This window comes from Dendrobates tinctorius, unplaced genomic scaffold (genome assembly GCF_039654945.1).
Source record: "Dendrobates tinctorius isolate UK_male_01 unplaced genomic scaffold, ASM3965494v1 ptg000045l, whole genome shotgun sequence".
Lineage (NCBI taxonomy): Eukaryota > Metazoa > Chordata > Amphibia > Anura > Dendrobatidae > Dendrobates > Dendrobates tinctorius.
The window spans coordinates 14,852,532-14,865,456 of NW_027361713.1; the positions used below are offsets into that span (position 1 = coordinate 14,852,532).

Sequence of the window (12,925 nt, forward strand, 5' to 3'; positions counted from 1 at the left end):
CTGAGCCTGCCTCCTGATGTATAGACATATATTTTGAATGTGTACACTATGCTATCCATACATGTTATCCGGGGATACGGTACCCTTTCTCACCTTTGTGCAATCACGTGCAATCCATACTGGGCCTGAGAACGGCTGGCGAGCTGTTAAGCAAGCTACAGCACCTGTGGTTTGCACACGTAAGTTTTTCATTTTTTCAGGAATGACGGTTAGGCCTAATTCCGGAACTGCGGTTGACCTGCACTTACTGGGAAATCATCGTTCGCGGGTAATAATTGTAATCACAGATCCCCATCACTAACGTTGTTCAGTGGGTTATTTGCACCTGTAAGCGACAAACGCTGGCCTTTTCAGTGTAGCACACATGCAGCCACGGACATGTAAGGGCATGACACACCAGTTATTGGCCAATCTCATGTGCCAGAGCCTCACGTGTCCCTCTAGTAAGCCGGACTCGGACCGCGGGGCATGACGGAGTCTCGTTCGTTAACGGAATTAAGCTTGCAATGTGTGCATCTTTTCTGTAGCTGGCATGGTTGAGGTTTCCAAGGTGGAGTCGAATTAAACCGTAGGCTCCACTCCTGGTGGTGCCCTTCTGGACATTCCTTTAAGGTTCAGCTTTGCAACCATACTGCCCACGTAAAACAAACACTTTGCCTTCATGAACGCTGTTTGGAGGGTCATGACTCGTGGGAATAACGCCGCCCAATCAGTTAACCTGCTAGAGAGATCCTTCGTTGCTCCCAAGCATGACATCACACTCCCTAGGAGGAAGGTAATGCCACTGTGGCGACCGTACTGCTGGGGGCGACACAAGTGCACTGATGCCCAGCCACTGCTCGATGAATCTGCTGGTACATTGACCCAGACCACTACATTCCCCTCGCATGCTACACGGCCTGAATCTGACCCTGATGAAACTCAGGTTACCCTTCCCATATACAGTTCCATCTTACACGGTGACAAAGAGGAAGCTGCAGATGAAAGTGCAGGTTCGGCCCACCCGCCATCAGACACACCACCGTACTATCAGGGGCCCTGTGCCAGTGCCGTTGCCAACGAGTGGGCCCCCCCTGCTTGCTCAGGATCACAGCACTTGCAAGGTTGAAATACTTTGCAGTGAGATGGAAGATGGGAACGACGAGGAGTTCAGACTAGTACAGGGATTCCCTAGCGAGGAGACTTATTTCATTGTTTTCAATGTTGGGACAGCAATTTTTGGGGAGCACTATACTCTGGAGAATGATAGATGGGGCCCACCATACACTGGAACATTCCAAAGGTGGACATCAGACACTGGAGCAGCATTTACAGGGCCCATTATACACTAGAGCATTAGAAATGGGGCCCATTATGTTTGGAGCATTATTTGGGCCCATAAGACAGTGGAGCTTCATCCATGGGGACCAACATATACTGTAGCATTATGTGGAGCTCATCATATACTGTTTCAAACATTATATGGGACCAATGATTCTGTATGGAGAAATAGATGGGCCTTGTCATGAGATGTAAAAAGTGAAGTATTTTTCATTGTACTATACCGCTATTTCTCTGCCGTATCGGAGCATGATGAATTGTGGTATGTGTTAAAGGGGCGCTCTTTCGCCCAGGGCACATGAAAACCTGGATCCAGCCCTACCCCCCCACAACTTTAGCCAAATAACCCCCATTTTTCAGTGCGTAACTTGTATTATGAAGTTAATTAAGGTTGACAAGCTTAAGTAAGAAGAATTGATGCTTTTGGCATTCAAATGGGCACTGTAGGTGTGTTTCCTGTCCTCCTCTCACTGCCGACTTTTATTCCCCATTGACTTACATTGGGTTTCGTGTTTCTGGACGACCCCGACTTTTCCCTATAGTCGGCCGATCTTGCTCGACCCGACTTTTGGAAAAGTCGGGTTTCACGAAACGAAACTCGACCCTAAAAAACCAAAAGTCGCTCAACTCTAGCAGTGACGCACGCTGAGCGGACTACAACCAGAGGTGGCTGCAGAACACACTACAGCGTGAGCTGCACTCACACACAGAGACCTCACAGACAGCCGTGAACAGTGCAGAGAACTGTGCACTAGCACTGAAAGGCTGCAGAAAGGCTCCGCTATCTACTCCTATATAGTGTTTGCAACCAATGTAGATGGATATGGATGCACACTAATAGTAGAAATCAGTAAAAATGAGCAGCAATAAAAAAAAAAAATATGTATGAGGCAGTGACACACGCTGAGCGGCCTACAACCAGAGGTGGCTGCAGAACACACTACAGCGTGAGCTGCACTTACACAGACCTTGCAGACAGCTGTGGACAGCGCTGCAAAGCAAAAGAAAGCTTCACACAGGGGTTGCTAAAGTAGCCTGGGTAAAGCACAATATAGCAAATCGATATCTCTAACTGTCCCTCAGAGTCAGAAGAGCAGCGTCCTGTCCCTAACTGAATTCACAGCAGAGTGAACCCAAAATGGCGGCGGCGGCTTTTATAGTGCATCATGACATCATTTCAGCAGCCAATCACAGCCATGCCAGTAGTTAACATGCCTACATGCCTAGCAGGATGTGCCCACACTTCTTAGGATTCCTCATTGGCTGAATCAAATCAAACTGGCTCATAGCATTATGGGAACTTCCGATTCCGGTATTCGATATGCAAAAAGTATCGGAACTCAGTATCGGAATTCCGATACCATGAATATCGGCCGATACCCGATATTTGCAGTATCGGAATGCTGAACACTACTAATGACCCTTGCTCCAGCTCTGCTGTGACAAGCTGAGTGTTATGATCCTGTCGCATGACTGAATCGCAGCACAGGTGCGGAGGAGATGGAGAAAGTAATTTCTCCATGTCCTCCATTGCCTGTTTTGGCATATATCGGACTGCATTAGGTTAACATCCAATTGCAGTTCGATGTCTCACTCACACCCATAGACTTGTATGGGAGAAAGTGAGTCGAATTTCGCTGCCATCGTTCTCACATGCTGAATCGGCCAAAGAAAATAATCGCATATCTGAGCTGAACCGTGGAATAACACTGGTCCGAGTGCTATGTAATGTTTTATCGCATAGCACTCGGCCATGTTATATGGTAGTGTGATATTGGCTTTATTCTCTTTATGATATGTGCCACTTTTTGAGTTGTCTTTCTTTTTTATATCTTTTTTTTCCCTTGACAACTTTGCTAAATAAAATGTTTTATAGTCACCCCCGACCTTCTGTCTCTTCCCCACTATCCCATAGAATGTAAGTCCGCAAGGACAGGGTCCTCTCCCCTCTGCACCAGTCTGTCATTGTAAATTTGTTTACTGTAAACGATATCTATAACTTTGTATGTAACCCCCTTTCTCACGTACAGCACTATGGAAATAAATGGAATGAATAAATAATAATAATAATATTTTGTGGAATGGAATGACCATGATTTTTAATCACAGCTTTCATGCGTCTTGGCATGCTTTCCACCAGTCTTTCACACTGCTTTGGGTGACCTTATGCCACTCCTGGTACAAAAATGTAAGCAGTTCTTTGTTTGATGGCTTGTAACTATCCATCCTCCTCTTGATTACATTCCAGAGGTTTTCACTGTGGTTCAGGTCTGGAGATTTGGATGGCCATGACAGGGATTTGGGGTGGTGGTCCTTCATCCACACATTGATTGATCTAGCTGTGTGGCATCGCGCATTGTCCTGCTGCAAAAAACAGTCCTCATAGTTGGGGAACATTGCCTGAGCAGAAGGAATCAACTGTTTTTCCATGAAAAACTTGTATGCAGCTGGATTCATACGTCCTTCGCAAAGATTAACATGCCCAATTCCAGCCTTGCTGAAGCATCCCCAGATCATCACCGATTCTCTACTAAATTTCACAGTGGGTGCAAGATACTGTGGCTTGTACGCCTCTCCAGGTCTCCGTCTTACCATTAGACGACCTGGTGCTGGGCGAAGCTGAAAATTAGACTCATCAGAGAAGACTACCTTACTCCAGTCCTCTATCTTCCAATCCTTATGGTCTATGGCAAACTTCAGCCAGGCTCTCCTTTGCTTCTCATTGATGAAAGGCTTTTTTCTAGCTTTACTTGACTATGAATTGTTCTGGCCCAGGGGTGAACCTAGCCTCTCTGCTGCCTGAGGCGAGCAGCAAAATGACACCCCCCCCTCGCACACAAAGTAAATTTAATTTTCATATCTATCCTGTAAAACTGAGTACAATAGTGGACATTTTGATTTAGATAAATAGAAAAAAAAAGGTGTCCAAACACAAGGATGTCAGCACCATCACATGCACATACAAGAACAACACAGAAGTATCCAGAACAAGGGTCATTAATGGCAATGGTAGGCCTGGCACAGGGCCGGACTGGGACAAAAATGCAGCCCTGCCACACAAATCCCACCAGCCCACAAACTATAGCACTCATCATCCCGATCAGTGAATTTTTGCTATACTTTATCACTCTCTTTAGCGAGTTATTTGAAGAGCCACATGCGAATGGCACCACAGTGCGTATGATTGACCACAGCTCCATTTACATGGTGCTCCAAAGCTATGTTACCTAGGATCATGGGGGTCCCAGAGGTCAGGTCCAGAACAAACAAAGTCATCCCCAATCCCCACATAATGCTCCATACAGTATTATGGGCCCCATATAATACTGCATACAGTATAATGGGCACCATATACTACTTCATACAGTGTAATGGACCCCATATATTACTGCATACAGCATAATGGGCCCCATATAATGCCCCATACAGTATAATGGGCCCCATATATTATTTCATACAGTATAATGGTCCCCATATTTTACTTCATACAGCATAATGGGCCCCATATATTACTTCATACAATGTAATGGGCCCCATATAATTCTTCTCCCCAAAACCCGCTGCTCTGGTCTCCTCAGTATATTCTGATCCTCCGCACTGCTTAGCACAGGGACAGCATTACCTTTACGTATATAATTGTCCACTTGGACTGATAGTAATAGTGATTTGTTTGTACCCTGTTGTCTGGGGCTGGCCCTCTTTATGGGGGTGCTCAGGGCATATGATTATACACCAATAAAAAGTATGAGAGGCTCAAAGTGACCAGTGCCACCTAGTTTCCTACCCCCCTTATTCTACTGGTACTGTGGGCACGCTGACTGGTACTGAGGAAAAGAAAGAAAGAACAGAGAGAAAAAAGAAAACAGAGAGAAAGAAAGAACAGAGAGAGAGAAAGAAAGAGGGGAAAGAAAGAACAGAGAAAGAAAAGAAGAACGAACAGAGAAAGAAAGAAAAGAAAGAAGAAAGAAAGAACAGAGAGTGAAAGAAAAAAAGAATGATTAGAGAGATAAAGAAAGATTCTATAAAGATACTATAGCAGCCCAGCTCCCACTGTAGTGCCCACCTGAGCCTCCCGATGCAGGACATATCATGATCCGCTCACATGGCCGGCATCCCCGAGTTCAAGGCGATCCTGCTATCCGCGCTGTTGGAGGAGGACACTGTGATGGATCTGAAGCATTCCCTGAAGTGCCTTCATGGTTCCGTTACAATCTCCTCCCGAAATTACCTCATTTCCAGTCAGCTTCTAGCATGTCACTTCTGGTGGAACGTCACATGCGAATTTTAAAATGCTCCTCGGGGCTCCACCGTGTACTCCTGTGTCCACGGGAAAAGTAAGCTCCCAGCCGGGGCAGTATCTCTCTCAAAATCGGGACTGTCCCGCTGGGAGGAATGAATGCTCCCCACCATACATCTTGTACATGTATGGCTCCGCATACATCCTACACACACTGTTCCACTTTTTATGCCTCGTACACACGGCTCCGTTCTGTACACCTCGCACACACACGGCTCCACTCAGTACACACATGGCTCCACTCCGTAAACCTCGTACACCTTATACGCACGTGGCCACGCTCTGTAAACTTTGTACACAAATGGCTCCACTCCGTAAACCTTATGCACATGCGGTTCCGCTCCATACACCTCACACACACGCGGCGCCGCTCCATACACACACGTGCGACTCCGCTCTGTACACCTCGTACACGTGCGGCTCCGCTCCGTACAACTCACACACTCGCGGCTCTGCTCCGTACATCTCGCACACACGGCTCTGCTACATCCACACTGTAAACCCTCCCTGACCCCACACATAAACTTCACCTCATCCAGGACGATGAGAACCAGCACAGACAGCAGAGTACTGCATAAACCAAGGGCTGATACTGGGTGCTGGGGGAACATTATACTGTGTGGGGGGGTGACGGTAGTGGGGAACATTATACTGCGTGTGGGGGATGGCGGTACTTGGGGAACATTATACTGTGTATGGGGGGATGGCGATACTGGAGGAACATTATAATGTGTGGGGGATGGCAGTACTGTGAGAATATTATACTGTGTGGGGGGGTGACGGTTGTGGGGAACATTATACTGCGTGTAGGGACAGGAAAGGGACATTGCAATATGTGTTTCGTTACTTCCTGTTTTCCATACTTGGGTCATATGTATCTATCAGAGGAAAAGGAACAAAATGCTATGATTCTTAGAAAGTGACAACGAAAAAGCACGAAGATAGTCTCATCTCTGAAAAGGTTACTTCCCCCTGTGCCCAGTAATGGGGAGCCTCCGGCACCGACCTCCACCCGCAGAGCCACACTCCACATAGAGAATAATGGAGCCTCCAGCACCGACCTCCACCCACAGAGCCCCACTCCACATAGAGAATAATAGGGCCTCCAGCACCGACCTCCACCCGCAGAGCTGCACTCCACATAGAGAATAATGGAGCCTCCAGCACCGACCTCCACCCGCAGAGCCGCACTCCACATAGAGAATAATGGAGCCTCCGGGACCGACCTCCACCTGCAGAGCCGCACTCCACATAGAGAATAATGGAGCCTCCGGCACAGACCTCCACCCGCAGAGCCGCACTCCACATAGAAAATAATGGAGCCTCCGGCACCGACCTCCACCAGCAGAACCGCACTCCACATAGAGAATAATGGAGCCTCCGGCACCGACCTCCACCCACAGAGCCGCACTCCACATAGAGAATAATGGAGCCTCCAGCACCGACCTCCACCCGCAGAACCGCACTCCACATAGAGAATAATGGAGCCTCCAGCACCGACCTCCACCCGCAGAGCCGCACTCCACATAGAGAATAATGGGGCCTCCAGCACCGACCTCTACCCGCAGAGCTGCACTCCACATAGAGAATAATGGGGCCTCCAGCACAGACCTCCACTCGCAGAGCCGCACTCCACATAGAGAATAATGGAGCCTCCAGCACCGACCTCCACCCGCAGAGCCGCACTCCACATAGAGAATAATGGAGCCTCCAGCACCGACCTCCACCCGCAGAACCGCACTCCACATAGAGAATAATGGAGCCTCCAGCACCGACCTCCACCCGCAGAGCCGCACTCCACATAGAGAATAATGGGGCCTCCAGCACCGACCTCTACCCGCAGAGCCGCACTCCACATAGAGAATAATGGGGCCTCCAGCACAGACCTCCACTCGCAGAGCCACACTCCACATAGAGAATAATGGGGCCTCCGGCACCGACCTCCACCCGCAGAGCCCCACTCCACATAGAGAATAATGGAGCCTCCAGCACCAACCTCCACCCGCAGAGCCGCACTCCACATAGAAAATAATGGAGCCTCCGGCACAGACCTCCACCTGCAGAGCCCCACTCCACATAGAGAATAATAGGGCCTCCGGCATCGACCTCCACCCGTAGAGCCCCACTCCACATAGAGAATAATGGAGCCTCCAGCACCGACCTCCACCCGCAGAGCCACACTCCACATAGAGAATAATGGAGCCTCCGGCATTGACCTCCACCCGCAGAGGAACACTGTCTCCACATAGAGAATAATGGAGCCTCCGGCACCGACCTCCACCCGCAGAGCCGCACTCCACATAGAGAATAATGGAGCCTCCGGCACAGACCTCCACCTGCAGAGCCCCATTCCACATAGAGAATAATAGGGCCTCCGGCACCGACCTCCACCCGCAGAGCCCCACTCCACATAGAGAATAATGGAGCCTCCGGCACAGACCTCCACCCGCAGAGCCACACTCCACATAGAGAATAATGGGGCCTCCAGCACCGACCTCCACCCGCAGAGCACCACTCCACATAGAGAATAATGGGGCCTCCAGCACCGACCTCAACCCGCAGAGCCGCACTAGAGAATAATGGAGCCTTCGGCACCGACCTCGACCCGCAGAGCCGCACTCCACATAGAGAATAATGGAGCCTCCGGCACAGACCTCCACCCGCAGAACCGCACTCCACATAGAGAATAATGGAGCCTCCAGCACCGACCTCCACCCGCAGAGCCGCACTCCACATAGAGAGTAATGGGGCCTCCAGCACCGACCTCTACCCGCAGAGCCGCACTCCACATAGAGAATAATGGGGCCTCCAGCACAGACCTCCACTCGCAGAGCCACACTCCACATAGAGAATAATGGAGCCTCCAGCACCGACCTCCACCCGCAGAGCCGCACTCCACATAGAGAATAATGGAGCCTCCAGCACCGACCTCCACCCGCAGAACCGCACTCCACATAGAGAATAATGGAGCCTCCAGCACCGACCTCCACCCGCAGAGCCGCACTCCACATAGAGAATAATGGGGCCTCCAGCACCGACCTCTACCCGCAGAGCCGCACTCCACATAGAGAATAATAGGGCCTCCAGCACAGACCTCCACTCGCAGAGCCACACTCCACATAGAGAATAATGGGGCCTCCGGCACCAACCTCCACACGCAGAGCCCCACTCCACATAGAGAATAATGGAGCCTCCAGCACCGACCTCAACCCGCAGAGCCGCACTCCACATAGAAAATAATGGAGCCTCCGGCACAGACCTCCACCTGCAGAGCCCCACTCCACATAGAGAATAATAGGGCCTCCGGCACCGACCTCCACCCGCAGAGCCCCACTCCACATAGAGAATAATGGAGCCTCCAGCACCGACCTCCACCCGCAGAGCCACACTCCACATAGAGAATAATGGAGCCTCCGGCACCGACCTCCACCCGCAGAGCACCACTCCACATAGAGAATAATGGGGCCTCCAGCACCGACCTCCACCCGCAGAGCCGCACTAGAGAATAATGGAGCCTTCGGCACCGACCTCCACCCGCAGAGCCGCATTCCACATAGAGAATAATGGAGCCTCCGGCACAGACCTCCACCCGCAGAGCCGCACTCCACATAGAGAATAATGGAGCCTCCGGCACAGACCTCCACCCGCAGAGCCGCACTCCACATAGAGAATAATGGAGCCTCCGGCACCGACCTCCACCCACAGAGCCCCACTCCACATAGAGAATAATGGAGCCTCCAGCTCCGACCTCCACCCGCAGAGCCCCACTCCACATAGAGAATAATGGAGCCTCCAGCACCTACCTCCACCCGCAGAGCCGCACTCCACATAGAGAATAATGGGGCCTCCAGCTCCGACCTCCACCCGCAGAGCCCCATTCCACATAGAGAATAATGGGGCCTCCAGCACCGACCTCCACCCGCAGAGCCGCACTCCACATAGAGAATAATGGAGCCTCCAGCACCGACCTCCACTCGCAGAGCCACACTCCACATAGAGAATAATGGATCCTCCAGCACCGACCTCCACCTGCAGAGCCGCACTCCACATATATGGCTGCTCTGTGCGCACAGGACCTGGGATGAGGTCACAGGAGGGGAGGAGTCAGGGGTCAAATGATCAGGGGGCCATTACTACTTCCCTCCTGTCATTGTGACCATCAATTATAGCCTCTTGCACGATCGGCCGCAGCACCAGCGTGCAGACTCAGAGGCTAAATTGTAGGTGCTGCAGGTAGAAGAGCACATAATGCCGCCCCCTGCTGCCTGCCGCTTCAGCAAGTCGCTCAACTTGGCTCATTATAGCTGCGGCCCTGTTCTTGCCATGCACTTCACCCCAGCTGCTGTTTGCCGTTCCTTTTGTAGGTCACTCGATGTCATCCTGCAGTTGCTAAGTGACATTCGAATAAAATGACAGTCATCCCAGTCAGTGGAGAGTCGTTTTCACCCTTTGCATGGTCTGTAGCTTTGTTGTCCCCAATGTCTTCTGCTTGATATTGTTGTAATGGACTGCCGTCTTAGAAATTTTAAAGATGGTGGCAACATTTTCAACTCCTTTTGCATGGCTAAAAGTTATTTTTTCATTCCTATTACTTTTGGGATATTACTAGCATTTGTTTTGCCATCCAGCTTGTCTTATTGCAAGAGGATTGTGAACACCACAGCAGGGTTTTTTTATACTTTCCTTCGATAAATAAGATTTGGTTCAGGTGATCACCTAATCAGAAGCACATTAAGTAGAATGGGGTGTACTCTAGTTTAAAAGTAAACTGATACTGGAATGGAATTGCTGTCAGATATGTAGAGAAGCTGATTTTTTTTATAAAACTGTGCAGTGGTCTCTTAGTTTTTGTCAGAGCTGTATATATATATATATATGTGTGTGTGTGCGCTTACATATATATGGTTGTGTATATATATAATGTTTATTTGATAGTAATTGACATATTAGTGAGACAATAAATAAGGGTTAACATATCTCATTTCTTTTTTGGGGGGAGCAGAAGGAAGAACGTCCTCCATCGCCTGTGATTGATTTGGATAATCTGGAAGAATTTGTCCTTCGCCCAGCACCACAAGGTTTAACTATCAAATGTAAGGTTACAAGAGATAAAAGAGGAATGGACAGAGGTTGGTATCCAACCTATTATGTTCATCTTGATAATGAGAAGAAGGTAAGGAACATTATGTGGTACTAAAGACTGTAGAAATGATTATATTTGATATACACTCACTGGCCACTTTATTAGGTACACCATGCTAGTAACGGGTTGGACCCCCTTTTGCCTTCAGAACTGCCTCAATTCTTCGTGGCAGAGATTCAACAAGGTGCTGGAAGCATTCCTCAGAGATTTTGGACCATATTGACATGATGGCATCACACAGTTGGCGCAGATTTGTCGGCTGCACATCCCTGATGCGAATCTCCCGTTCCACCACATCCCAAAGATGCTCTATTGGATTGAGATCTGGTGACTGAGGAGGCCATTTGAGTACAGTGAACTCATTGTCATGTTCAAGAAACCAATCTGAGATGATTCGAGCTTTATGACATGGCGCATTATCCTGCTGAAAGTAGCCATCAGATGCCTGTTCTTAGCTGAGAGGAGTGGTACCCAGTGTGGTCTTCTGCTGCTGTAGCCCATCTGCCTCAAAGTTCGACGCACTGTGCGTTCAGAGATGCTCTTCTGCCTACCTTGGTTGTAACGGGTGGCAATTTGAGTCACTGTTGCCTTTCTATCAGCTCGAACCAGTATGCCCATTCTCCTCTGACCTCTGGCATCAACAAGGCATTTCCGGCCACAGAACTGCCGCTCACTGGATTTTTTTTCTTTTTCGGACCATTCTCTGTAAACCCTAGAGATGGTTGTGCGTGAAAATCCCAGTAGATCAGCAGTTTCTGAAATACTCAGACCAGCCCTTCTGGCACCAACAATCATGCCACGTTCAAAGGCACTCAAATCACCTTTCTTCCCCATACTGATGCTCGGTTTGAACTGCAGGAGATTGTCTTGACCATGTCTACATGCCTAAATGCACTGAGTTGCCGCCATGTGATTGGCTGATTAGAAATTAAGTCTTAACACACAGTTGGACAGGTGTACCTAATAAAGTGGCCAGTGAGTGTATATGTTGCCTAAACTTAATAACCCCCTTATCAGTAGGTTTTCTCATCAGAAATAATCTGAAATTGGAACCTCTGACAATTAGTAGATTTTATAACGAATAACCTCCGACAAGCATTTTAGTTCTATATGTATTACAAAGTTTTACACGGTGGTCACTTAGATGAATGGCTATTGCAATACAAGGATGGCTCAACTCTGCAATAAGAGATACTATATATCTGACTTCTAGTAGACATCAATTGAGTTACCCCCTATAATCTCCAAATGGTCTAAAAGGACATATATGGACAATGGCTGTCTTTACTAGATAGCTCTTATAATGTCTTCCCTTACAATATTATAGATATAACTTTTATATGTTCATTTATGACTATTTTCCTGCCTTCAAGATTTTCTTATTGGCTGGAAGAAAAAGAAAGAAGAGTAAAACTTCCAATTACTTAATTTCAATAGATGCTACAGATTTGTCGCGTGGTGGAGAGAATTTCATTGGAAAATTGAGGTATGTAAATGTTTTTTTTCAACGTACTTTAAACATTTTAACTCAGGGTGTAAATTATAAAAACATTGGCCTATACATTTGTTTGTTTTTCAATATTACAATAAAAATTTGCTTTGCAGGTCCAATCTAATGGGGACAAAATTTACAGTATTTGACAATGGTGCAAATCCTGAAAAAGCCAATTCAGACTGGTCTAATGTACGTCAAGAACTTGCAGCAATTGTATATGTAAGTTAAAAAAAATAACTGATGATTTTATGGTAGATTTACATAATCATAATAAAAAGAAGTGACAGGAATATGTTGTATGAATACAAACATGCACATTTATAGTCAAAACTTTTCAAGGACTTTAACAACTAAAATTGTTTTCAATTTGGTTTATTTAGATTGCTTCTTTTCAGTCTTAGCAGGGCTGGTTTTAGGCAAAGTGGGGCCCTAGGCAGAGTTTAAAATGGAGCCCAAAATGCTAACATATTGCACCATCACACAGAAGCATTTCAATTATATTTACATGCGCTGAGTTCAGGCCGCTAAATGAGTGTGATCGACAATATTGAAGTTGTTCAACACTTGTTTCCAGGCCTCTTTCCACCGTCTGAGAAAGAATGATGGGGACAGAATGATCACTAATGGATCTCTAACAGATCACCATACATTATCCTGTTATCAGCAGCAC

The 12,925-nt window shown here is 47.9% G+C and overlaps 1 protein-coding gene across 1 annotated transcript in view; it reads left to right on the plus strand.

Annotated features, from left to right (window-relative positions):
- The first annotated feature begins 4,555 nt into the window (after positions 1-4,555).
- LOC141089323 (tubby protein homolog) overlaps positions 4,556-12,925 on the plus strand; it is a 409,143-nt gene continuing 400,773 nt past the window's right edge. Inside the window, exons 1-4 of the mRNA XM_073575645.1 lie at positions 4,556-4,570; positions 10,617-10,790; positions 12,134-12,246; positions 12,366-12,474. Of these exons, the coding sequence (XP_073431746.1) occupies positions 4,556-4,570; positions 10,617-10,790; positions 12,134-12,246; positions 12,366-12,474 (411 nt within the window). The remainder of the gene's footprint in view (positions 4,571-10,616; positions 10,791-12,133; positions 12,247-12,365; positions 12,475-12,925) is intronic.